The sequence below is a fragment of the Petromyzon marinus genome, unplaced genomic scaffold (genome assembly GCF_048934315.1).
Source record: "Petromyzon marinus isolate PM22_M1 ecotype Great Lakes invasive population unplaced genomic scaffold, UKy_Petmar_22M1.pri1.0 PM_G_Scaffold_7, whole genome shotgun sequence".
In the NCBI taxonomy this organism is placed as follows: Eukaryota; Metazoa; Chordata; class Hyperoartia; order Petromyzontiformes; family Petromyzontidae; genus Petromyzon; species Petromyzon marinus.
Window position 1 is genome coordinate 6,342,815 of NW_027423024.1, and position 27,766 is coordinate 6,370,580.

The 27,766-nt window shown below is 52.3% G+C and overlaps 1 protein-coding gene across 4 annotated transcripts in view; it reads left to right on the forward strand.

The window, feature by feature from the left end:
• The window catches only part of LOC142920244 (neuronal cell adhesion molecule-like), a 30,041-nt gene extending 11,673 nt beyond the window's left edge, over window positions 1-18,368 (forward strand). For all 4 annotated transcript variants that reach the window (XM_076062750.1, XM_076062749.1, XM_076062752.1 and 1 more), the window contains 9 exons: window positions 3,314-3,536; window positions 3,731-3,853; window positions 4,595-4,762; window positions 7,226-7,334; window positions 11,713-11,897; window positions 12,185-12,319; window positions 13,118-13,261; window positions 14,791-14,902; window positions 16,956-18,368. In XM_076062750.1, coding sequence (XP_075918865.1) covers window positions 4,597-4,762; window positions 7,226-7,334; window positions 11,713-11,897; window positions 12,185-12,319; window positions 13,118-13,261; window positions 14,791-14,902; window positions 16,956-17,088 — 984 coding nt within the window. In that variant the 5' untranslated portion in view covers window positions 3,314-3,536; window positions 3,731-3,853; window positions 4,595-4,596 and the 3' untranslated portion in view covers window positions 17,089-18,368. The remainder of the gene's footprint in view (window positions 1-3,313; window positions 3,537-3,730; window positions 3,854-4,594; window positions 4,763-7,225; window positions 7,335-11,712; window positions 11,898-12,184; window positions 12,320-13,117; window positions 13,262-14,790; window positions 14,903-16,955) is intronic.
• Window positions 18,369-27,766: the final 9,398 nt, after the last annotated feature.

The following is a 27,766-nucleotide window of genomic DNA, read 5'->3' on the forward strand; positions in this document are numbered from 1 at the left end:
GGCTATTCCCCGTGGCGTGCCCCCCGTGCTGCCGTGAGGAAGAGAGGCAAGTGTGCTCCCGTGCTGGGATGACATTCAGCTTTGGTGGCACTGGGCCACCGCCGGCTGACTCGTCGCCAACGCTCGCAGCAGGCGCGCTCCCCACTGCTGCTGTGAGCAAGAGAGTTGAGAGTGCTTCCTTGCTGGGACCACATTCAGTGTTGGTGACACGGGGCCATCTCTAGCTGACTCGTCGCCAGCACTCGCAGCAGGCGCGCTCCCCACTGCTGTTGAGAAGGACCTTCATACCTCATTCACGAGTTTTGCGGCGAGTCTCACCGAGCGCATCTTGGTTATCGCAGTTATCTCGGCAGGGAGAAGCCATTGCCCCCCCCCCCCAGTGCCCGGTTTCACAAAATCGCCCACCCTCATGAGACGTGCGTCCACCACGCGTTTCTCCATGGCAGGGCCCGCAAGAGAGGGTAGTGCCGTGTGGGGGTTCCGTAACAGCGGCTCGTGAGCAAATTCTGATGCCGACTGGGGTGTGTTCAGTCGGACGGTGACAAGGAAACCCCATGTATCTAGGATACTCCTGTAGAAGTGGGGAATCTGCGTGAGTGGAATACCCGTAATGTCCACGAAGAAGAGCTGCTTGCTGCACTGAAGGCCCCCCGAGGTTATTCAGAAAAAAAAAGATGCTGTGGAGCACCACACGGGTAATGGGGCCGAGTAGAGAAACCTCTGTACGGCACGTAGACGAAAAGTAGAGAGCTGGCTCCGTACACACACCAGACCGTGCCCGCCCTCCCGCAGTGGCAAGACCAAGACACCGGCAGCCACACGGTGCTTCCTCTGCGACCAGAAGAAGGCAGCTTTCAGTCTCTGAAGTTTTGCTAAGAGCTATGCGGGTGGAGTGAGGGAAAAGAAGCGGTGCCACAAGGTGGTATCCTCCGTCGATGCTTTATTGGGCGATGCCGCTTGCCCCTCCACTGATGACCCTCCATCGTCCTCATCCCGGTCACCGCGCGTAGTTTGGTCAGTCGGGTCCTGTTTGGGCTCCTCCGTGCTCTTGGCCGTTCGCGTTTCCTGGGAGCCCTCGGCCGCCTCACAGGGCGCGTCGTCGCGGTCTGAAGCGCGACCCTCTTCACTGGTTTCCTCTGTCGCTGCACAGGTTGCGTTTCCCCCCCGCTTCTATTTCAGGCTGCAGATTTTCTTCAGGCGTCCCGCGCTTGAGCTTGGTTCCCGCACGGGGCTTCTTCCCTGTTGCGTGTCCCGCCTCTAGGGGCGTCTGGGACGGTGAAGACCGCCGTCCTTGCCACCGGCAGCTCTCCGCGTCTCCCCCAGGCGTTGGTGCGATGTCCGACTCCAACTCTGGGAGATCTTTAAAGGGACTGACCTCATCCCCGCTTGACTCTGGGGACGACGAAGCCGAATCCTCCTATTAATTTCCTCTTCAGAGGTCCGGCTGTCAATGATGGCTGGGTGGCTGGCTGAGCCTCGGTCTCCATGGCAGTAGCTGGTGTCGGAGCGGGGTCTACCGCCATCTCGGGTGATCTCTGTGGTGAGGGACCCTCTCCTGGGTCACTTGTTGGGTGTGCTTCTTTAGCACCCTTTTCCACCGTTGCCTCGCTGTTGGATTGGGCATTTGCTGTCTTTGGTGCAGTGTTTTTTTATATGCCCCTCTACTTTGCATAGGTTGCATTTTAGCACGTCCCTGCAGTAAAACAGCCTATGGGCCCTTCCTCCATGCATGACGACAAAGGAGCCCTCCCTCAAGCTGCCCATTGGGCACCAGCATGTAGACCTGCCTTCTAAAAGACAAGACATGCCTCAAGGCAGGATTTTTGAGGCCCAGAGGCACACGCTGTAGGTTGGAAGTCAGCGTACCCAACTTAGCCAGGTTATCTTGGATGTCTTTATCGGGAATGTAGGGGGGGGGACGTTGGATGCGATCACGCGTACCGATGGCGACGACAGTGGCTCCAAGGTGAGGTGCCAATTGTCAACCGTCAGCCCCTTCTCCATGGTGGCGTTTGCCACCTTTTCGGACTGCATGAAGAAAACCACCCTTCCGCTCACCTTGGAGGCGTACTTTATCGAGCCCCCGGGCACGACGGCGCCCAGCACTTCCGCGTAAACTTCGAGCGGGACATCGGTGGAAGCCGGGGCGGCGGATCCCAGCCTTCGCGTGGAGGCTCCAGCTGCTGCTGCTGCTGCTGCTGCGGGCGCCTTACAGGCCCCAAGAGGCCGGCCTTGCGTAGGCACGGTAGCTTTCGCATGTGAGATTTTGCACACAAACTGCTAAAGCAAACCTCTCTTATTGTCTAAAGCCAAGAAAATGATTGACAAAAAAAACAAGAAACGAAGGTGACTGTTTATAAAGATGGTCAAACCTGTGTTATGACCACCTTCTCATAATTACTATTGCTGCTGTCCACCCAAAGCTCCCATGGAGAGGGTAAAATTACTTGATGTTGAAAAAAAGCACACCAATAAAAATAAAAAAATGCTGTAAACACGCTCGCAGTACAACACAAGAGGGGTCTAAAGGGGATGTTGGCATTGCACTCACACCGGCCGGCGTGGGTACAGTGCCAACACGTGGTGCGTGTAACACGTGGAGGCACGCGAGACAAAGGAACGAACAGAAAACACGAAAAACGCACAAAATTCTAAAAATTGCTTGAGGAACAAAGGAACTCAAAATCGAATTGACAACAAAGAAAAGCGTGATTATGAAATCGACTATCAAGTAAAAGTGGAGGATTGTGCGGAGAGCGAAGACACCTGTACACTGCAGAGAGCACAGCCGCGCCCTGAACGGTGAAAACAACATAAAGGAACGAGGAAAGAAGGACGAAGGAAGTCCAAATAAATAAACAAAGTGATCACACATTGTGTGTAAAGCAAGACACTGTTGGTGAAAATACATCCCGAAAAAAGGGTGAGAAAAATAAAAGTTTTAGAGGTAAGGCCAGGAGCTTCGGGTGAAACACGTCTCTCTCCCTCCCCTCCCTCCCTCCCTCCCTCCCTCCCTCCCCTTCCTCCCTCCCTCCCTCTCCTCCCTCCCTCCCTCCCTCCCTCCCTCCCTCCCTCCCTCCCTCCCTCCCTCTCCTCCCTCCCTCCCTCCCTCCCTCCCTCCCTCCCTCCCTCCCCTCCCTCCCTCCCTCCCCTCCCCTCCCTCTCCTCCCTTCCTCCCTCCCTCCCTCTCCTCCCTCCCTCTCCCTCCCTCCCTCCCTCCCTCCCTCTCCTCCCTCCCCTCCCTCCCCTCCCTCCCTCCCTCCCTCCCTCTCCTCCCCTCCCTCCCTTCCCTCCCCTCCCATTTGCGCTTCAGGTTCCGGTGGAGCAAAGACGGCCGGCGTTTTGACCCAGGCTGGGACCCCAACGTGAAGCAACACGGGAATGGCTCCGGCACTTTCACCGTGGACACGGCGGCGGTGTTGGCCGCATCCGGCGGCCGACACGGTGCTATGGAGGCCTACGAGGGGTCTACCGCTGCTCGGCGGAGAACCGGCATGGAACGGCCCTCACCGCCAACATCGCCGTGCGGCTGGCTCGTGAGTAGGGGGACGAGCGCGCGGTAAACCAGTGGCTCGTGAGTAGGGGGACGAGCGCGCGGTAAACCAGCCGGCCCGGCGTGCGCCGCGGTGCCGGCCTTGCAAAGGTGCCGCTCGCTGACAGCGCTTGCCCCGACGATCTGTTAAGGCTACACGGGCGGGGGCAGGGCGGCGTCTTTGTTTTTGTGCTGCAGGTGCCCCGGCGTGGCCCCTTGAGGACCTGAGCCCCGTATTCGTCGTGGAGGGCTCCCCGGCCGTGCTGCGCTGCAAACCTCCCCACGGCTTTCCCCCTCCCGACATCTTCTGGTTGGACGGCTGTGAGTACCACGGTGGATAGGAAGATGTTGACTACCTCTTCTGGTACGCGGGAGGTCATGGGTTTGATCCCGACCCTGACGACGCCTGCTGCTGCGTATTTGAGAGTTTGAGGTGTCTCTCGTCGCCATCGTGATGGCTAGGAGATGTTGACTACCTTGCCTGGTATGCAGGGCTTCTTCCTCTTTCCCACGGATGCTGGTGTAGATGCAGAGACAACGACTACAATTTCACATTCAGGTTGTCGAGCCAGGCAAGCGAGAAGTGGAGTGCATCATTGCCGTGATGTATCCTTCCAGATTTGTGAATCGGGGGAGGCAGTGCGTCGCTATACGTTGTACAGGGGCTCTTCTGCTGCCATGACTTGCGCAGCGGATGATGCTGCTGATGATGATGATGCTGATTATGATGCTGATGATGATGCTGATGATGATGATGCTGCTGATGATGCTGCTGATGATGCTGATGATGCTGATGATGATGCTGATGATGCTGCTGCTGATGATGCTGATGATGCTGATGATGCTGCTGATGATGATGCTGATGCTGATGTTGCTGCTGATGATGCTGATGATGTTGATGATGATGCTGCTGCTGATGATGCTGATGCTGGTTTAGTGGTGGACTTCTGTGACAATTCAGTTTCATGGCTCGTCGGATTCCTCCTCCTGCAGTCTCAAGATTCTCGTTCCGAACCCTTTCATCCCCCCCCCCTTACCCCCGGCGTGCTGCTGGCGCTGCAGCCATGCAGAGAGTGCGGCTGGATGCTCGAGTGTCCCAGAGCCTGGATGGCGACCTGTACTTTGCCAACGTGCTCCCCGGGGACGTGGACTACTACGTGTGCTGCACCCGCTATCCGCGCACTGGAACCATCCAGCAGAAGGGGCCGATTCAGCTGATCGTCAAACCCGGTGAGCGGCGGCGGTGGCGGCGATCGCCGGCAGGGTATGTGTGTGTACGTGCGTGCATCTGTGTGTACGTGCGTGCGTCTGTGTGTACGTGTGTACGTGTGTGCGTGTGTGTGCACGTGTGTGTGTACCTGGTGCGACTTTGTAAATATCACCACTTGGAGAGACAAAGTCGGTTGGGCGTGGTGCTGGCCACCAACCCCCTCGTGTGCCATGCCGGCCTTCATAGGTGCTACTTGCTAACAGCACTTGCCCCAACAGTCTGTTACAGGCTATACGGGGGCATCCTTCCAATCCTGTGGACCCCTTCCAGTGGTCCAGACTGATTATGATGTCATGTAGGGCAGTCTGAGCACAATAGCCACCCTCCCTCAGCATTTCACTTGGGAGATCATCTCTGCCTGGTCATCCCCACTTTGCCTCATGATGTTTTCCAGGCTGAAGGATTTCCCCTCCCCCAAGACCTCACAGAAATGCTCAGCAATTCTGCAAACCTGTTCCTGGGGGTCGAACATCGGATCACTTTTCTTTCCCCTAATGATGGTGATGGGTGTGGTGCTGCAAGTTACTTTTGTGATGGAGTTAAAGAGTGATGTGTGATCGCGGGCCACTGAGGCCAATTCCATCACCTCAATAACCGAAGGAAGGCTGCGGTAAGCCTCCTCATTCTCTGACGTGGGATGCTCTAGACCAGGGGTCTCCAACCCCCGGACTGGTACCGGTACCGGTCCGTGGCCTGTTAGAAACCGGGCCGCACAGCAGCAGGAGGTGAGCGGTGAGTCCGCAAGGAGTAAGCCCACACGCTCTAACCCCCTAGTAGCCACAATGAGTAAGCCCACAAGCTCTAACCCCCTATTAGCCACAATGAGTAAGCCCACAAGCTCTAACCCCTAGTAGCCCCAATGAGTAAGCCCCACAAGCTCTAACCCCTAGTAGCCACAATGAGTAAGCCCACAAGCTCTAACCCCCTAGTAGCTACAATGAGTAAGCCCACAAGCTCTAACCCCCTAGTAGCCACAATGAGTAAGCCCACAAGCTCTAACCCCCTAGTAGCCACAATGAGTAAGCCCACAAGCTCTAACCCCCTAGTAGCCACAATGAGTAAGCCCACAAGCTCTAACCCCCTAGTAGCCACAAGGAGTAAGCCCACAAGCTCTAACCCCCTAGTAGCCACATTGAGTAAGCCCACAAGCTCTAACCCCCTAGTAGCCACAATGAGTAAGCCCACAAGCTCTAACCCCCTAGTAGCCACAATGAGTAAGCCCACAAGCTCTAACCCCTAGTAGCCACAATGAGTAAGCCCACAAGCTCTAACCCCCTAGTAGCCACAAGGAGTTAAGAAACAAACGTCACCGGAGAGCTTCTATGAAAAGGGGGAAAGACCCAATGATGAACCCCCACCCCCCCGGTCCGTGAGTAAATCGTCTACCACGAAACCGGTCCCTAGTGCCAAAAAGGTTGCGGACCGCTGCTCTAGGCAATGAGAGTGGGCCTGTCGCCACAAGTAACCTCGACCACCACTCCTCGCCTCTGGTTGATGGGAAGGCGAGCTCAAAGTAGCCTGGGGCTTACGGCTTCCCACGCCTCACCGCCACGCTCCCACGCCCCCTTCATTCTTTTGCTCAGAAGAAGAGCCACTCCCTGTTGTTTGGCAGTCTCCTGCCCCTAGTAGAGGGCTGTTTACCCCTCATGGTGGCAGGAGCCAGAGCCGGTCCACCGGACCTCCTGAGTACCGCAGAGATCCAGGCGGTATTTGTCCAGCTCTCGGCAGAGTAGTGGCAGCCTCTCATCCGCAGTCAGCGTCGGAACATTCCACGTGACCACCCGCAGTAGCTTTTTATTATTTCTGGAGGATCCCCAAGGGTAAGGATTCAGTCTCCTGGCTCTGCCAAATGGGGTTTGGCCAGGAGATGTCATGGAAGCCTGTCCCCCCGCTAGAATATTTTTTATGGTTTTGTGCTAATAATTGAAGATGGAGGGGTGACCAGCCCCTTGCACCCATTCAGAGCCCCCATTTGGCCGCTGTGGTGGTTACAAACGCCACGAGGGAAATGTTCGATTGAAATTGGTCCTCCCCCCATGGCACTGCTCACCGCAGCGTTACCGTCCGGCACCAACGAGGAGGTAGGGGGTTGTTTCGCTCGACTTGACAAAGATCCCCCCGTATGGCCTTAACAGACTGTTGTTAGCGAGCACCTGTGAAGGCCGACACGGCACACAAGGGGGTGGCCAACACCACGCCCGGCCGCCTTTGTCTCCCCGGTGGCAATGTTTACTACAAAACGCACCGGGCACTCGTTTGAGGCTGATTTGACCTAGGGTAGGCCCAGGATCGATTCAGATAATAAAAATGTTGGCTGTGAGCGAGAATCAAACTCGGGTCAGCGGGGTCGGAGCGCAGCATAGTGCTAACTACTACACTACCTATCCACCCACCCACTCCCCTACGCACGCACACACACACAGCTCATCCGTCGAAGAGACATCTGGTGTTTGTGGAGCCTCGCGGTAAGACAAGCAGCACACTGGTGCTTCAGGGAGACACGCTACTGCTGGGGTGCATCGTTCAAGGGCTGTACGTACACACACAACAACAACCGCCATTCACCACTAAGTAGCGGTGACATCACCACAATGCTTGTGCCAGGCTATGTGCACGTTGAGGCCACGTGAAGTGTCGAACGCCCGCTGGCAGGAGGTCACGGGGCAGACCCAGGTGCCACGGGTCGACTGACTGAGATGACTGAGATGACTGGCCGATGCACCACCTGTGCCGCCTACTGTGCCAACCTGCTGTGCTTTAGCCACACGGCCCCTACGCTCGTTGTTGTGAGCGTCGCTCCTCCGCCCTCCGTTGTTGAGGGTGACTGCCTCCAACTGCCCAGTAGCAGCAGCGTCCTTCACGAGCCTCTTCCACAGAGGCCAATCTTGACACCGCTGGTACCGGTCATCGGCAAGTTCAGTCAGCTCCACGTCCTCCTGTACCACATCACTCCATCTTTTCTCTAGCCCGTGCCGCGCCCATTTAGCCCCCTCAATCCGGCCGAACAAAATCTGTTTAGGCATGTTCTTGGGTCTTTCGGTAAAGTCACGTAGATAGAAAAATAAAAAAATAAATCACGACGTTTCATTCGCAACACAAGCAAATATATATTTCTCCTGCCTCAGCAGTTTGCCTGCTGTATTTTTTCACCTCAAGATGATTGCTTGTGTTGCGATCGAAACGTGATTTTTATTATTATTTTTCTATCTACGTTACTTTACCGACAGACCCAAGAGTATGAATTCCTGCAGTCATGAAAGCTGTTTAGGCATGCGGTATCTGGGCATGCGGGCTACATGACCTGGCCAACGCAGCCGTGCCTGCCAGAGGAGCTCACCGATGGGACTTTGTCCAGATCTTTCAAGGATTTGTGAGCTCACACAATCCAGCCCGGTTAACCAAGGATGAATCGTAGGCAGGCCAGCCTAAATGTTTCTAACCGGCAAAGATGTTCCATTAGGGGGGTCCACGTTTCGCAAGCGTAGAGAAGGGAGGGAATGACTGTGGCCGAGAAGACCTGAAGCTTCGTGCGGAGCGACAGACCAGGTAGCTTCCACACAGCGTTACACAACCAATGAAAAGATAATGCCGCTCGACTGATTCGAAGTGAGACCTCTGCTGCCAAACCGGAGCCGGTCATGAGCACACTGCCCAGGTATGGGAAACTCTTCACTCTTTCCACAACTGCCCCATCACCAATTGGGAGTTGTGGGGGTGGAGTGTCCGATGGGACAACATACCCAGGCAGGTGCTTAGTTTTAGTGGGGCTGATGGTAAGGCCCCACCTCTCAGTGGCAAGCTCCAGGTTCAGCAGCAGCACCTCCAACTCCTCCTGAGTGAGCAGCAATTACCAGATCATCGGCATACATAACGCTGTTGACCGATAGGGAGCAATCCCTTGACCGCACCTGGGCATCGATCAGCCTCCCATTGTATCTATACCAGATGGAAATTCCTCCCGTACAGCCATCCAAGGCTTTACGAATTACGTGGTCGAAATTGATGTTTAATAATGTGGGAGCCAGAGGACATCCCTGTCGCACAACAAGGTAAACAGGGATTGACTCCGACTCCCGGCCACGTAGTTTTACCCGGTGCCTGCTCACCATCATGAAGGTCCTTAATAATTGTGAGCAGAGGGTCAGGGACTCCAAATGTATGAAGAACAACCCAGAGCCCAGGCCTACTGATGGTATCATAGTCCTTGACCAGGTCAATAAAGCAGAGATGTAGATCTTGTTGGAATTGCCTACACCTCTGCTGTAGCAGACGGACAGAAAATATGACATCTGTGCAGGACCGCCCTTTCCTGAAACCGCATTGGGGCTCCGCAAGCCTCTCCTCAGCGTGCCTGGTAAGGCGATGTTGAATAATCCTTGCCAGGACCTTTCCCGGCACACTGAGGATTGAGATGCTCCTGTAGTTGTAACAGTCTGTGCGGTCCCCCTTCTTAAGGAGGGGGACCACCAGGGCATCCTTCCAATCCTGCAGAAGCCGTCCAGTAGTCCAGACTGTTATGATGTCATGGAGGGCAGTCTGTGCACAAACGCCACTCTCCCTCAGCATTTCACTTGGGAGATAATCTCTGCCCAGTGCCTTTCCTGGTCTCAGACTCTGGATCGCCTTCAGTACTTCCTCAACAGATGGCACCTCAGCCAGCCACTCACAGGGGGTGACTTCTTCCAATATCTGAGGCACCGCAGGTCTCAGTAGGGTCATCCCCCCTTTGTCCCACAATGTTTTCCAGGCTGAGGGATTTCTCCTCCCCCAGGACCTCAGAAATGCTCAGCAAATCTGCAAAACTGTTCCTGGGGGTCGGAGATTGGATCGCTGTTCTTTCCCCTGATGATGGTAATAGGTGTGGTGCTGCAGGTACATTTTTTGATGGAGTGAAAGAGCAATTTGTGAATGCGGGCCATTAAGGCAGACTCCATCTCCTTAGCAACCCGCAACCACCACCCATCCTTGCAGCGCCTCACGGCTCTTTGAACCTCCGAGCGAAGGCTGCGGTAAGCCTCCTCATTCTCTGACGTGGGATGCTGTAGACGATGAGAGTGGGCCTGTCGCTTTTTCTCAGTCAGCCTGAACATCTGTCAGCCTGGGTCTCTGGGGAGGTCTGGACCGTGTACCCAAAGCAGCCATTGCAGCTGCATGAGTCACAGTCCTAAACCTCGCCCATTTACCCTCGACATCAGGAGGAGTCGGGGACGATGCCAATCCCAGCCGCAAGCGATGATGAAATTCTCGCTTGCAACTTTCATCAGCTAGCTGAGACCAGGCCACTATGGGTTTGAATGGGGTCCTGGGTGTACATCCACCACCGGAGTGGAAGAATGGCAGGCGCATCTTACAGATGACAAGTCGATGGTCAATGGGCAGATCAGCTCCATGGTAGGTCCTGGTGTCAAGGACATGGGCCCTCATCCGCCGTTCTGTCACTATGTAGTCCAGCAGTTGTTCTTGCTTGGACCCGGCATGCATCCATGATGTGTGGATGCGCCGATGCCGGAACGGCGTGTTGGGTTGCACAAAAATCTAGCAGCCTCCTACCGTTGTCATTGAGCCAATCTGGCCCATGCCCTCCAATCACTCCAGACCAGGTGCCAGCATCATGACCAACTCGGGCATTGAAGTCGCCCAACAAGATGACTATCCCGAGGGGCCACTTTAGCTAGCACTTGTGACAGGAGGTTATAGAAGGCATCTGACTCATCGACCTTGCCTGCATCCCTCCACGGATGTTCATCTTCGGTGGGGCATATGTAACCATGACCACCACTCGCCTCTGGTTGATGGGAAGGCGAGCCCAAAGTAGCCTGGGACTTACAGCTTCCCACACCTCATCGCCACGCTCCCACGCCCCCCTCAGTCATTTTTCAGAAGAGCAGCCGCTCCCTGTCGTTTGGCAGTCTCCTGCCCCGAGTAGAGGACTGTCCACCCCTCATGGTGGCAGGAGCCACAGAGATCCAGGCGGTACCATTCCAGCTCCCGACAGAGGAGTGGCAGCCTCTCTTCCGCAGTGAGCGTTCAAACATTCCACGTGGCCACACGTAGTGGTTTTTTGTTGTTTCTGGAGGAGCCCTGAGGGTAAGGATTCAGTCTCCTGACTCCGCCAATTGGGGTTTGGCCAGGAGACGTCAGAAACGCCTGTCCCCCCGGGGCCTGCGACACAAGCTTAATAAGAGTTTTATTTCGTGGTTTCGTGGTAATTAATTGAAGCTGGAGGGGTTACCAGCCCCTCGCAACCGTCCAAAGCCCCCTTTTGCTGCTATGGTGGCTACAAACGCCATGGGGGGAATGGCGAATCTAAGTTGGCCCTACTCCCATGGCACTGCTGACCACAGCGTTGCCGTTCGGCACACGTACACACACGCACGTACACACACGCACGTACACACACGCACGTACACACGTGCACGTACACACACACGTACACACACGTACACGCACGTACACACACGCACGTACACACGTACACACGCACGTACACACACACACGCACGTACACACACACGCACGTACACGCACGTACACACACGCACGTACACTCACGCACGTACACACACACACGCACGTACACACACACGCGACACGACTATTCACTTCACTACTGTACACTACACTGCTATGCACTACACTTCACACTACACTACGTAATATCCCACGCTAGTTTCGCACGCACACCCACGAACGTGTGTGCGCGTGCGTGTGAGTACACGTGCACGCGCATCCACGTGCGTGTGTGCACGTGCGTGTGAGTACACGTGCGCGCACACCCACGTGCATGTGTGCGCGTGCGTGTGAGTACACGTGTGTGTGCGTGTGAGTACACGTGCGTGTGAGTACACGTGCGTGTGTGTGCGTGCGTGTGAGTACACGTGCGCGCATTCCCCCGCTTGCATGCGCTCAGCCCCACACCGCAGCTTCGCTGGACCAAGGTGGACGGGGAGCTCCCAAGCGGCCGCATCACCTTCGGTGCCTTCAACCAGACGCTGGCGATCCGTCACGCGCTGGCGGCCCACGCCGGTGTCTACCGGTGTCACGCCGGCAACGGCGAGGGCAGAGCCCTGCACACCTTCACCGTCACCATGGAAGGTGCCTCGGGGGGCGACGGAGGGAGCGGCGGCACGGCGGTTAGCGAACCCTGCGGGTCCCAAGTCGTGGCAACGATTGTTTTGACCGGTCCCGGGCCTCTCCTAGGTCGACTCGACCTCAAATTAATACCCCCCCCCTCCTTCCCCCCTCCTTCCCCCCTCCTTCCCCCCTCCTTCCCCTCTCCTTCCCCCCTCCTTCCCCCCTCCTTCCACTCTCCTTCCCCCCTCCTTCCCCCCTCCACCACCTCCTCCCCCCTCCTCCTCCTCGTGTTTTCCCGACCGCTGCAGCCAAGCCTTACTGGATCGCTCCCGAGCCAGAGAGCTGCGTCTACGCTCCGTGGGACACCGTGGAGCTCGCCTGCCTCGCCGACGGAATCCCCAAACCGCTCGTCCGCTGGTTCTTCAACGGCGTCCCCATCGACGGTGAGACGCCTCCTCGCCCGCTCGTCCAACCTACGCGCTCGCTCACTACCCACTGACTTTGCTCGTCCACTCTCGTACGCTCGCTCACTCGCTGACAGCCTATCACACGCTCGCTCACTCGCTGACAGCCTATCACACGCTCGCACACTCACAGTCTATTACACACTCACACACTCATAGTCTATTACACACTCACTCACAGCTTATCACACGCTCACTCACTCACAGCCTATTACACACTCACTCATAGTCTATTACACGCTTACTCACTCAGAGTCTATTACACACTCACTCACTCACAGTCTATTACACGCTCACACACTCATAGCCTGAGAATAGGTTTTCCACTTTTTTCTGACAACAAAACAGCTGTGTTAAGATGTTAAAACACCAAACTGAAACCTTTTACGAGTAATAATGTCTGCATTAACCACCACATATACTGGTGGTCAGAATGCAAACAAAAAACATACTCTGATAGTATATGCATTGTCTTTGAAACTGATTGGTCCACACCAGAGGCAGCTGTCAAACTCACAGAAACTGATTGGTCCACACCAGAGGCAGCTGTCTCTGGTGTGGACCAATCAGTTTAAAAAAACAATGAATTTTCTTTCAAAACAGCTGTGTTAAGATGGTAAAACACCAAACTGAAACCTTTTACAAGGAATCATGTCTGCATTAACCACCACATATGCTGGTGGTCAAAATGGAAACAAAAAACATGCTCTGAATCGTGTCAAGGCCCCCACACGCACCAAACCGTGCCGGGTGTCGTGTCGCTGTGCGGTGGAGCAGAGGCCCCCGCGGTGCCCGGGCGGAGCGTGGACGGCGACTCCCTGACCCTGAGGCGGCTGGACGGGGGAGCCACCGGCGTGTACCAGTGTGAGGCCTCCAACCGGCACGGCACCATCCTGGCCAACGCCTACGTCAAAGTGCCGGGTGAGCGGGGGGCGGGGGGGTGACCGGGAGGAGGTGGGAGGAGGAGGGAGGACGAGGAGGGAGGTTGGAAGAGGGAGGAGGAGTATGGGGAAGAGGAGGAGTATGGGGAGGAGGAGGAGTATGGGGAGGAGGAGGAGTATGGGGGGGAGGAGGAGTATGGGGAGGAGGTGGAGGAGTATGGGGAGGAGGAGGAGTATGGGGAGGAGGAGGAGAATGAGGAGGAGTATGGGGAGGAGGAGGAGTATGGGGGGGAGGAGGAGGAGTATGGGGAGGAGGAGGAGTATGGGGAGGAGGTGGGAGGAAGAGGAGTATGGGGAGGAGGAGTATGAGGAGGAGGAGGAGTATGGGGAGGAGGTGGAGGAGTATGGGGAGGAGGAGGAGTATGGGGAGGAGGAGGAGTATGGGGAGGAGGAGGAGTATGGGGGGGAGGAGGAGGAGTATGGGGAGGAGGTGGAGGAGTATGGGGAGGAGGTGGAGGAGTATGGGGAGGAGGTGGGAGGAAGAGGAGTATGGGGAGGAGGAGTATGAGGAGGAGGAGGAGTATGGGGAGGAGGAGTATGGGGAGGAGGAGGAGTATGGGGAGGAGGTGGGAGGAAGTGGAGTATGGGGAGGAGGAGTATGAGGAGGAGTATGGGGAGGAGGTGGGAGGAGTATGGGGAGGAGGAGGAGTATGGGGAGGAGGTGGGAGGAGTATGGGGAGGAGGAGGAGTATGAGGAGGAGTATGGGGAGGAGGTGGGAGGAGTATGGGGAGGAGGAGGAGTATGGGGAGGAGGAGGAGGAGAATGAGGAGGAGTATGGGGAGGAGGAGGAGTATGGGGGGGAGGAGGAGGAGTATGGGGAGGAGGAGGAGTATGGGGAGGAGGTGGGAGGAAGAGGAGTATGGGGAGGAGGAGGAGTATGAGGAGGAGTATGGGGAGGAGGTGGGAGGAGTATGGGGAGGAGGAGGAGTATGGGGAGGAGGTGGAGGAGTATGGGGAGGAGGTGGAGGAGTATGGGGAGGAGGTGGGAGGAAGAGGAGTATGGGGAGGAGGAGTATGAGGAGGAGGAGTATGGGGAGGAGGTGGAGGAGTATGGGGAGGAGGTGGAGGAGTATGGGGAGGAGGTGGGAGGAAGAGGAGTATGGGAGGAGGAGTATGAGGAGGAGGGGGAGTATGGGGAGGAGGTGGAGGAGTATGGGGAGGAGGAGGAGTATGGGGAGGAGGTGGGAGGAAGAGGAGTATGGGGAGGAGGAGGAGTATGAGGAGGAGGAGGAGTATGGGGAGGAGGTGGGAGGAGTATGGGGAGGAGGAGGAGTATGGGGAGGAGGTGGGAGGAGTATGGGGAGGAGGAGGAGGAGTATGAGGAGGAGTATGGGGAGGAGGTGGGAGGAGTATGGGGAGGAGGAGTATGGGGAGGAGGAGGAGAATGAGGAGGTCCTTGGCTGGACAGACGGCTGTAGGTCGCCCCCCTCTAGGCAGGGCACTTTGGACCGACTCTGACGGACGACCCCTTCCGGCTGGCTGTCTGTGCCCCCCCACCCCTCCAACAGCCGTGCCCCCACAGATGCTGTCGAAGCAAGACAGGCTGTACGTGGCGAGGGAGGGAGAGGCGGTGTACATGGAGTGCGCGGTGTTTTCGTGGCCGCCCGCCGAGTTCCTGTGGTGAGACGGAACGCTGCCCTGGCTCCTTCCCTCTCCGCCTCTCTCTCTCCGCTCACTTAGACGATTGTTTATTTATTTGAACCTCATGGTGGTTCCCCGGGGTATCATAGTACCCCGGCTCTCGCGTGATGTGCGTGATGCAGTAATTTTTAGTCTGCTGATGGCCGGCGATGCGGCAGTCGACTCATCTCGACGAGCCGCTTGCGATTCGCCGCTCAAAGTTCAATGTTAACGGTGACGGGTTTTTTTTCACGCTGATGTTTAGCGTTTCGAGATCGCCGAGCGTGGCACTGATTTCGGATCGACCGGTACCCCGGTCGCGGAGTTGAGTAACACCCCGGTAAAAAAAATAGCGTCCCAGAAATAAAAGATTCCCGATCGCCTCGGCCATATTCTTTGTGGGGGTGTTTTCCGGTAAAGTCACGTAGATCGGTTCACAGAAAAATAACGGAAAACCAAAAACTTCGACGTTTTGATCGCAACGCAAGCGGTCGTCTATAAGAGGGGTAGTGGGCGCGCGAAATGGCTGTGTCGGTGTCAATACTGTGAACGCGCAAGTTTGAAATGGGCGTAAATTGCAACTAGCTAAGGTGGTAGGATGGGAACATCACAGCCAGTCATGACTTAAACTGGTTGATAACATCCTTCACTTTGCACCCATCTCCTCGGTTGAAATTGTGTCCGTTTCTATATGTATATGGATGGCTTCACGAACGAATCTTTTGTTATAGTAATAGGTTTGACCCTTTTGACTGGCACAAAAACTGACACCTTTATTCAAGGCATCATGTTTGCAATAACCACAACACAAGCAGTCAAAATGCAAACAAAAGAGACAACTCTGATAATAATATGCACTGTCCTTGAATTTGATTGGTCCACACCCGAGACGGCTTTTCTTAGAGCCTAGTCTCCACTGGTGTTGGACCATTATCAGAGTTGTCTCTTTTGTTTGCATTTTGACTGCTTGTGTTGTGGTTATTGCAAACATGATGCCTTGAATAAAGGTGTCAGTTTTTGTGCCAGTCAAAAGGGTAAAACCTATTACTATATCTTGTTACTGGCAAAGGAGGTCTCATAATGAATCTTTTGTTGATGGCCAGCGAGCTTGCAAAGTACCTTCATCTTAGAGGAATCTACTTCGCGTGAGCCAGTTGGTATCATTCACTACCCCGGGGGTACCGCCATGAGGATAGTTTCACCAGCTCATGGCCACTGAGCTACGGAGCGCTTTATACTGTGTAGGAACCTCCTGGTTGTTACACCACCAGCAGCACACAGGGGATTGTTGTTGTGTCTGTCAGTCGTGCATCCAATCATGGGAGGGGTGGGGCTGGGTGGGGAGGGGCTGGGTGGGGGGTGGGAGGGGTGGGGCTGGGTGGGGAGGGGCTGGGTGGGGGGTGGGGCTGGGTGGGGGGTGGGAGGGGTGGGGCTGGGTGTGGAGGGGCTGGTCACCCCGTGGTGCCCTTATAAAACTCAACGTTTAACCTACTCACGCCGGCTCGTGCCCGCCCTCACAGTCGGGCATATTGTGCTGAATGCACCACGCTGCCATTGACCGAGCAACCCAACGTTCCTACTACCAGCTCCCTCCCTCCGCAGGAGAATGTGTTATCAGAAGCAGCCATGTCGCAAACGACAGCCCCGACGAAGTGGCTCATTTGTTCGGCTAAGGATGCCTCGAGCGCTCTTTGTACCGCGAGGCCTGTACCTACGTTGAACTTCTTCTTTGGTTCTTTCGGTAAAGTCACCACGTAGAATGAGAATAAAATATTAAATTAATAAAATAAAATAACACAATAAAATTCTCACGACGTTTCGGCCACAACACAAGTGGCCTTCTTCACGAAACGTGAGAATTTTATTGCGTTATTTTATTTTATTAATTTATTTAATATTTTATTCTCATTCTACGTGACTCTACCGAAAGAACCAAAGAAGATGAATCCTTGCAGTCACGAAAGCTTTAAGGTGCGGGAGTTTAGTCGATTTCGTGAATATCACCGGCGGGTTTCTCTCTCCCCCTCCCCCCCTCTCTCTCTCTCACCGCCAGGTTCAAGGACTCACGGAACCTCCGCCTGCAGGACGAGCGCCACCGGACCTTCAACAACGGCACCCTGCGCGCCGTGAGGACACCGACTCGTACGTGTGCATCGCCGTCAACGACGTGGACTCCAGACCGCTGAGGGCGCACCTCCTCGTCGAAGATTAGCAAAGCGCCGTCGCCGCCGCCCGGCCGGCCGCCTTTGTCTCACCACCACCACTACCACCCCCTCCACCATCATCATCAACACCACCTCCACCACCAGCACCACTAACACCCCCTCCATCATCATCATCAACACCACCTCCACCACCACCACCGTCTCCACCATCATCATCAACACCACCTCCACCACCAGCACCACTACCACCCCCTCCACCATCATCATCAACACCACCACCACCACCACTACCACCCCCTCCACCATCATCAACACCACCTCCACCACCACCGTCTCCACCATCATCATCAACACCACCTCCTCCACCCTCACCACATCCACCACCCTCACCACCTCCACCAGCACCACCACCAGCACCACCAGCACCACCACCTGCAGCACCACCAGCAGCACCACCACTACCACCACCAGCACTACCATCAGCACTACCAGCACCAGCACCACGAGCACCAGCACCTCCAGCACCACAACCACCAGCACAATCACCAGCACTACCACCACCAGCAGCAGCACCACCACCGCCAACCACCACCAGCACCACCAACACAACCACCACCACCAGCACCACCAGCACCACCAGCATTACCACCAGCACCGCCACCAGCACCACCACCACCAGCACCAGCACCACCACCAGCACCACCACCAGCACCACCACCAGCACCACCACCAGCCGCACCCCAGGGCACAGGCATCTATGTCGTGGTTTTGTGCTAATTAATTGAAGGTGGAGGGGTTACCAGACCCTCGCACCCGTCCAGAGCCCCTATGTGGCCGCCGTGGTGGTCACAGACACCACGAGGGGAGAGGCCAATTTGGTCCTCCCCTCACGGCACCGCCCGCCGCAGCGTCGCCGCCCGGCAGGCACCACGAGGAGGCAGGGGGTTGTGTTTGCCAGACACTCACAGAAGCCCACGACTCGTAGAGACCCACGGGTAACCAAACCGCGACGGCCGTCACGGCGCAGGAGGGCCGAGCAAGAATGCGACCGGCGACGACCGCCGGCCGTCGAGAGGGGCCGAGGTGGAGGCGGAGGAGGAGACCGCAGGAGCATCGATGGCATCTCGGCCAGGCTGAGGCGGCCGCCGCGTCCCTGGGCCGCGGCCGCAGGCCAGGGAGGGCCGGGGGCCGGGGAGCGGCGGCAGGGCCGGAGGGCGGCAGGGATTCGAGGAGGGGGAGCGATGAACGGATGAGGCTGAGGGAGGCGAGGGTAGGGGCATGGGTTGAGACGCAGAGAAAACCTGGGGGGGGGGAGGTAGGGGGGAGGGGCGAGGGGGGAGGTGCAGAGAAGATCCGGGGGGGAGGTGGGGGGGGTGGGAGCGGTGGGAGGGGCGAGGGGTGAGCGAGGGCAGGGAAGAGAGGGGGGAGGGGTGGAGAGAGGTGGAGGATGAGGGAGGGCGTAGGAAGGAGGCGCAAGGGGGTGGGGGAGAGGGGTCAGAGGTCAGAGGGGGCGTGAGTGGATGGGGCATTCTCGACAGTCTGTGACGCTGACATGGAACTGGTTTCGTCACTTCGGGAGCGGTGGGGTGGTCAGGAGGGACGAGCAGTGGGTGAGGGAGGGGAGCGAGAGGGGGTTGCTTCAAACTGGAATGGGTGCGAGGAAGTGTTCAAAAGGTCGATCCAACAGGCAAACGGCAGTGAATGGAACCCAGTGTTAAAATAGCAACGTAATAAACATTTCCTATGAGCATTGAACCAGGTCTTGTCGTTTTCAATATCAGTTAAGAATTTCTCCATACTCTACCTAATGACCGATTAATTATTGCCAAGCCTTTCGTGTGTTAAACCACAGAACTGGCCAATCACGTCAACAAGTGGCTAGGGACTGCACGTATCACCTGGGACAGTGTGCGCTGACCCTATCATTGTGCACTGACCCTTGTCATCGCTGCCAATACACGATCACTGACCCTTGTCATCGCTACCAATACACTATCACTGACCCCTGTCATCGCTACCAATACACGATCACTGACCCTTCTCATCGCTGCCAATACACGATCACTGACCCTTGTCATCGCTACCAATACACGATCACTGACCCTTGTCATCGCTACCAATACACGATCACTGACCCTTGTCATCGCTACCAATACACTATCACTGACCCCTGTCATTGCTACCAATACACGATCACTGACCCTTCTCATCGCTGCCAATACACGATCACTGACCCTTCTCATCGCTGCCAATACACGATCACTGACCCTTGTCATCGCTACCAATACACTATCACTGACCCCTGTCATCGCTACCAATACACGATCACTGACCCTTCTCATCGCTGCCAATACACTATCACTGACCCCTGTCATCGCTGCCAATACACGATCACTGACCCTTGTCATCGCTACCAATACACGATCACTGACCCTTGTCATCGCTGCCAATACACGATCACTGACCCCTGTCATCGCTACCAATACACTATCACTGACCCCTGTCATCGCTACCAATACACGATCACTGACCCTTGTCATCGCTACCAATACACTATCACTGACCCTTGTCATCGCTACCAATACACGATCACTGACCCTTGTCATCGCTACCAATACACGATCACTGACCCTTGTCATGGCTACCAATACACTATCACTGACCCTTGTCATCGCTACCAATACACGATCACTGACCCTTGTCATCGCTACCAATACACGATCACTGACCCCTGTCATCGCTGCCAATACACGATCACTGACCCTTGTCATCGCTACCAATACACGATCACTGACCCTTGTCATCGCTACCAATACACTATCACTGACCCTTGTCATCGCTACCAATACACGATCACTGACCCCTGTCATCGCTGCCAATACACGATCACTGACCCTTATCATCGCTACCAATACACGATCACTGACCCTTGTCATCGCTACCAATACACGATCTTAGCGTGTGCGTTTTTTAAGCTACACGTGCTTTTGTCTGAAATGTCATGGCACGTGTAGCATGATTCCAATGGGCAGCAGCAGCAGAGATGAATGACCATTGCAGGTAAGTGACAAGTCTACGTGCATACAAATACATCTGTAGTGTTCTTCACTGAGGCACCCACTTGACTTGGAAGCAACACGTTTACTTCACAGCCCCGACAGGGCTAATTACATCAACGTACACATGCTCACTAGACCCCAACAGGGTAACTACATAACCGGGTCAGCCAGTAACGTCCTGACTGACCCACGATGCCGAGCGGAGACCGAAGATGACTTCGCGAACAAATCTCTGAAGGTAGCCGGTGGGTTTGCAGAGTATTTCCGTCTTGGAAAAATCTATTTGGTGTGCCCATAGATTGTTCTATGGCAAGGATTGCGTCAAATGCAATCTTTGCAAAGAAGAGGGGCACTTCCGAAGGGATTGCCCCAAACCGACGACAGCAAGGGTCGGAGAACAGAGTGGGGATGAGGGAGGCAGCAAGAGCCTCCGTTGCAACGAGGCCCCCAACAGCCCACACCGGACCCGACAGGCATTGCATTCTCCCACACCTGAGGTCGTGGGCCCCAACATCGCCGCCTCGCGTGGCAAATCACGAGGAAAAATACAGACGGACCCAGATCGCGAGGGTCAAATTCAGAGGAGGAACACCTCCTAGACCTGTCTACAGGAAGGTGATGGGCTCAGTGAACGAACCTCTAACCAGAATTCACAACCTTTAGAATGTGAGGGCCATCCGGCCAGTATTTGTTTGCTCCGCTAGCCTAGACCAGCGGCTCTGCTCCCGTGGCCTCACGGCGGGAAGGGGAGTAGAGTCAAGGACGTTTACGCGTGGGGGAAAACGCGGAATGGTAAAGGGGAAGACAGGAAAAATGGGAAATAGGAAAAGGATGGAAAAAGAACGGAACAGCAGAAGCCAAGGGTCGGGAGAGGTGAGGATATTGACGCAGAGGCTGCATCGATAGTGGAGGGATTCAGAGTGGGGGTGGCCACACAGAAGAAGGCATGAGATTAACGGGAGCCTTGACCTGATTTAGATTTCGAGATGTTACAGCGAATCTTTTGCATATATCATATAAATGATACCTTCAGTGAGTCTTACACAAATCAGTGTTGCATTGTGAGTGTAATGTATTTTTTGTAATCGATGCTTCGTTACCACGATCCGGTTTTTATTTTAATGCATCGACATTGCGAGAGCTGATGAGGTAATTACTGACCATGTAACCTCGTATTTTCACTCTGTCTATGCTGTTATGTGCAATCCAAAGGTTGAACACGAAATTTAACACTCTTCTGAAATTTGTGGTCCGCCAGGAAGTGTCTAACTGTGTGGTTGGCCTGACTGGATGTGCTTCACATAATGTTTTTTCAGGTTTGTTGAATTCTCGTCTCTCATCTTTTTGTTGTATTTACCTCCGTGATTTGTTCTTGACACCTGATGAAGATCGCTTGCGTTGTGATCGAAACGTCGTGATTGGTTTTTTTTTACATAATTTTATTGTATTTCTACATACGTGACTTTACCGAAAAAAACAATATATATATATTTTTATGCAGTCACGAAAGCTTTAATACTTTATTATCACACTTCTACGGGGAAGTTACCGTTGTAATTATGTGTAAGATGTTCGTGTTTGAGCTGCCGCTCTCGCTCTGGCCCCTCCCCCCCTCCAACCGTATTTCCTATTTAAGCTTCTTTTCATCCCTCCGGCCACCCCCCCCCCCCCCCTCTCTCTGCCTCCCTGTCCGTCTTTCCTCCCTCCTTACCTCTTGGTGGACTTGTATATGTATTTCTACCTACCGTGTACCTCGTATTTTTTATTCTATCTATGCTGGTATGTGCAATCCAAAGGTTTAACACGAAATTTAACACTTCTGAAATTCGTGGTCCGCCAGGAAGTGTCTAACTGTGTTGTTGGCCTGACTGGATGTGCTTCACATAATGTTTTTTCAGGTTTGTTGAATTCCCGTCTCTCATCTTTTTGTTGTATTTACCTCCGTGCTTTGTTCTTGACACCTGATGAAGATCGCTTGCGTTGTGATCGAAACGTCGTGATTGTTTTTTGTTTTAATATAATTTTATTGTATGTCTACGTACGTGACTTTACCAAAAAAAACATTGAGTAATTTTATGCAGTCACGAAAGCTTTAATACTTTATTATCATACTTCTACGGGGAAGTTACCGTTGTAATCATGTGTAAGATGTGCCCTTTTTTGAGCTGCCATTTTGTATTTACAATAGGTGGTCATTTTTTGAGCTGCCGTTTTGTATTTACAAGAGATGGTCCTTTTTGAGCTGCCGTTTTGTATTTTCAAGAAGTAGTCCTTTTTTGAGCTACCGTTTTGTATGTGTAAGATGTGCGTGTTTGAGCTGCCGCTCTCGCTCTGGCCCCTCCCCCCCTCCAACCGTATTTCCTTTTTAAGCTTCTGTTCATCCCTCCGCCCCCCCCCCCCCCTCTCTCTGCCTCCCTGTCCGTCTTTCCTCCCTCCTTACCTCTTGGTGGACTTGTATATGTATTTCTACTGACTGTGTACCTCGTATTTTTCATTCTATCTATGCTGGTATGTGCAATCCAAAGGTTGAACACGAAATGTAACACTCTTCTGAAATTCGTGGTCTGCCAGGAAGTGTCTAACTGTGTTGTTGGCCTGACTGGATGTGCTTCACGTAATGTTTTTTCAGGTTTGTTGAATTCTCGTATGTCATCTTTTTGTTGTATTTACCTCTGTGATTTGTTCTTGACACCTGATGAAGATCGCTTGCGTTGTGATCGAAACGTCGTGATTGCTTTTTGTTTTAATATAATTTTATTGTATTTCTACCTACGTGACTTTACCGACAAAACCTATGAGTCATTTTATGTAGTCACGAAAGCTTTAATACTTTATTATCACACTTCTACGGGGAAGTTGCCGTTGTAATTATATGTAAGATGTGCCCTTTTTTGAGCTGCCGTTTTGTATTTACAAGAGGTGGTAATTTTTTGAGCTGCCGTTTTGTATTTACAAGAGGTAGTCCTTTTTAGAGCTGCCGTTTTGTATGTGCAAGATGTGCATGTTTGAGTTGCCACTCTCGCTCTGGCCCCTCCCCCCCTCCAACCGTATTTCCTATTTAAGCTTCTGTTTATCCCTCTGCCCCCCCCCCCCCCCCCTCTCTCTCTGCCTCCCTGTCCGTCTTTCCTCTCACCTTACCTCTTGGTGGACTTGTATATGTATTTCTACTGACCGTGTACCTCGTATTTTTCATTCTATCTATGCTGGTATGTGCAATCCAAAGGTTGAACACGAAATTTAACACTTCTGAAATTCATGGTCCACCAGAAAGTGTCTAACTATGTTGTTGGCCTGACTGGATGTGCTTCACAATGTTTTTTTCAGGTTTGTTGAATTTTCATCTCTCATCTTTTTGTTGTATTTACCTCCGTGATTTGTTCTTGACACCTGATGAAGATCGCTTGCGTCGTGATCGAAACGTCGTGATTGTTTTTTGTTTTAATATAATTTTATTGTATGTCTACATACGTGACTTTACCGAAAAAACCATTGAGTAATTTTATGCAGTCACGAAAGCTTTAATACTTTATTATCACACTTCTACTGGGAAGTTACCATTGTAATTATGTGTAAGATGTGCCCTTTTTTGAGCTGCCATTTTGTATTTACAAGAGGTGGTCATTTTTTGAGCTGCTGTTTTGTATTTACAAGAGGTGGTCCTTTTTAGAGCTGCCGTTTTGTATGTGTAAGATGTGCGTGTTTGAGCTGCCGCTTTCGCTCTGGCCCCTCCCCCCTCCAACCGTATTTCCTATTTAAGCTTCTTTTCATCCCTCCGGCCCCCCCCCCTCTCTCTGCCTCCCTGTCCGTCTTTCCTCCCTCCTTACCTCTTGGTGGACTTGTATATGTATTTCTACCTATCGTGTACCTCGTATTTTTCATTCTATCTATGCTGGTATGTGCAATCCAAAGGTTTAACACGAAATTTAACACTTCTGAAATTCGTGGTCCGCCAGGAAGTGTCTAACTGTGTTGTTGGCCTGACTGGATGTGCTTCACATAATGTTTTTTCAGGTTTGTTGAATTCCCGTCTCTCATCTTTTTGTTGTATTTACCTCCGTGCTTTGTTCTTGACACCTGATGAAGATCGCTTGCGTTGTGATCGAAACGTCGTGATTGTTTTTTGTTTTAATATAATTTTATTGTATGTCTACGTACGTGACTTTACCGAAAAAACCATTGAGTAATTTTATGCAGTCACGAAAGCTTTAATACTTTATTATCATACTTCTACGGGGAAGTTACCGTTGTAATTATGTGTAAGATGTGCCCTTTTTTGAGCTGCCGTTTTGTATTTACAAGAGGTGGTCATTTTTTGAGCTGCCGTTTTGTATTTACAAGGGATGGTCCTTTTTGAGCTGCCGTTTTGTATTTTCAAGAAGTAGTGGTTTTTTGAGCTACCGTTTTGTATGTGTAAGATGTGCGTGTTTGAGCTGCCGCTCTCGCTCTGGCCCCTCCCCCCCTCCAACCGTATTTCCTTTTTAAGCTTCTGTTCATCCCTCCCCCCCCCCCTCTCTCTGCCTCCCTGTCCGTCTTTCCTCCCTCCTTACCTCTTGGTTGACTTGTATATGTATTTCTACTGACTGTGTACCTCGTATTTTTCATTCTATCTATGCTGGTATGTGCAATCCAAAGGTTGAACACGAAATGTAACACTCTTCTGAAATTCGTGGTCTGCCAGGAAGTGTCTAACTGTGTTGTTGGCCTGACTGGATGTGCTTCACATAATGTTTTTTCAGGTTTGTTGAATTCTCGTATGTCATCTTTTTGTTGTATTTACCTCTGTGATTTGTTCTTGACACCTGATGAAGATCGCTTGCGTTGTGATCGAAACGTCGTGATTGTTTTTTGTTTTAATATAATTTTATTGTATTTCTACCTACGTGACTTTACCGACAAAACCAATGAGTCATTTTATGCAGTCACGAAAGCTTTAATACTTTATTATCACACTTCTACGGGGAAGTTACCGTTGTAATTATGTGTAAGATGTGCCCTTTTTTGAGCTGCCGTTTTGTATTTACAAGAGGTGGTAATTTTTTGAGCTGCCGTTTTGTATTTACAAGAGGTAGTCTTTTTTAGAGCTGCCGTTTTGTATGTGTAAGATGTGCATGTTTGAGTTGCCACTCTCGCTCTGGCCCCTCCCCCCCTCCAACCGTATTTCCTATTTAAGCTTCTGTTTATCCCTCTGCCCCCCCCCCCCCCCTCTCTCTCTGCCTCCCTGTCCGTCTTTCCTCTCACCTTACCTCTTGGTGGACTTGTATATGTATTTCTACTGACCGTGTACCTCGTATTTTTCATTCTATCTATGCTGGTATGTGCAATCCAAAGGTTGAACACGAAATTTAACACTTCTGAAATTCATGGTCCACCAGGAAGTGTCTAACTGTGTTGTTGGCCTGACTGGATGTGCTTCACAATGTTTTTTCAGGTTTTTTGAATTTTCATCTCTCATCTTTTTGTTGTATTTACCTCCGTGATTTGTTCTTGACACCTGATGAAGATCGCTTGCGTCGTGATCGAAACGTCGTGATTGTTTTTTGTTTTAATATAATTTTATTGTATGTCTACATACGTGACTTTACCGAAAAAACCATTGAGTAATTTTATGCAGTCACGAAAGCTTTAATACTTTATTATCACACTTCTACTGGGAAGTTACCATTGTAATTATGTGTAAGATGTGCCCTTTTTTGAGCTGCCATTTTGTATTTACAAGAGGTGGTCATTTTTTGAGCTGCTGTTTTGTATTTACAAGAGGTGGTCCTTTTTAGAGCTGCCGTTTTGTATGTGTAAGATGTGCGTGTTTGAGCTGCCGCTTTCGCTCTGGCCCCTCCCCCCCTCCAACCGTATTTCCTATTTAAGCTTCTTTTCATCCCTCCGGCCCCCCCCCTCTCTCTGCCTCCCTGTCCGTCTTTCCTCCCTCCTTACCTCTTGGTGGACTTGTATATGTATTTCTACCTATCGTGTACCTCGTATTTTTCATTATATCTATGCTGGTATGTGCAATCCAAAGGTTTAACACGAAATTTAACACTTCTGAAATTCGTGGTCCGCCAGGAAGTGTCTAACTGTGTTGTTGGCCTGACTGGATGTGCTTCACATAATGTTTTTTCAGGTTTGTTGAATTCCCGTCTCTCATCTTTTTGTTGTATTTACCTCCGTGCTTTGTTCTTGACACCTGATGAAGATCGCTTGCGTTGTGATCGAAACGTCGTGATTGTTTTTTGTTTTAATATAATTTTATTGTATGTCTACGTACGTGACTTTACCGAAAAAACCATTGAGTAATTTTATGCAGTCACGAAAGCTTTAATACTTTATTATCATACTTCTACGGGAAAGTTACCGTTGTAATTATGTGTAAGATGTGCCCTTTTTTGAGCTGCCGTTTTGTATTTACAAGAGGTGGTCATTTTTTGAGCTGCCGTTTTGTATTTACAAGGGATGGTCCTTTTTGAGCTGCCGTTTTGTATTTTCAAGAAGTAGTCCTTTTTTGAGCTACCGTTTTGTATGTGTAAGATGTGCGTGTTTGAGCTGCCGCTCTCGCTCTGGCCCCTCCCCCCCTCCAACCGTATTTCCTTTTTAAGCTTCTGTTCATCCCTCCGCCCCCCCCCCCCTCTCTCTGCCTCCCTGTCCGTCTTTCCTCCCTCCTTACCTCTTGGTTGACTTGTATATGTATTTCTACTGACTGTGTACCTCGTATTTTTCATTCTATCTATGCTGGTATGTGCAATCCAAAGGTTGAACACGAAATGTAACACTCTTCTGAAATTCGTGGTCTGCCAGGAAGTGTCTAACTGTGTTGTTGGCCTGACTGGATGTGCTTCACATAATGTTTTTTCAGGTTTGTTGAATTCTCGTATGTCATCTTTTTGTTGTATTTACCTCTGTGATTTGTTCTTGACACCTGATGAAGATCGCTTGCGTTGTGATCGAAACGTCGTGATTGTTTTTTGTTTTAATATAATTTTATTGTATTTCTACCTACGTGACTTTACCGACAAAACCAATGAGTCATTTTATGCAGTCACGAAAGCTTTAATACTTTATTATCACACTTCTACGGGGAAGTTACCGTTGTAATTATGTGTAAGATGTGCCCTTTTTTGAGCTGCCGTTTTGTATTTACAAGAGGTGGTAATTTTTTGAGCTGCCGTTTTGTATTTACAAGAGGTAGTCCTTTTTAGAGCTGCCGTTTTGTATGTGTAAGATGTGCATGTTTGAGTTGCCACTCTCGCTCTGGCCCCTCCCCCCCTCCAACCGTATTTCCTATTTAAGCTTCTGTTTATCCCTCTGCCCCCCCCCCCCCCCCCCTCTCTCTCTGCCTCCCTGTCCGTCTTTCCTCTCACCTTACCTCTTGGTGGACTTGTATATGTATTTCTACTGACCGTGTACCTCGTATTTTTCATTCTATCTATGCTGGTATGTGCAATCCAAAGGTTGAACACGAAATTTAACACTTCTGAAATTCATGGTCCACCAGGAAGTGTCTAACTGTGTTGTTGGCCTGACTGGATGTGCTTCACAATGTTTTTTCAGGTTTGTTGAATTTTCATCTCTCATCTTTTTGTTGTATTTACCTCCGTGATTTGTTCTTGACACCTGATGAAGATCGCTTGCGTCGTGATCAAAACGTCGTG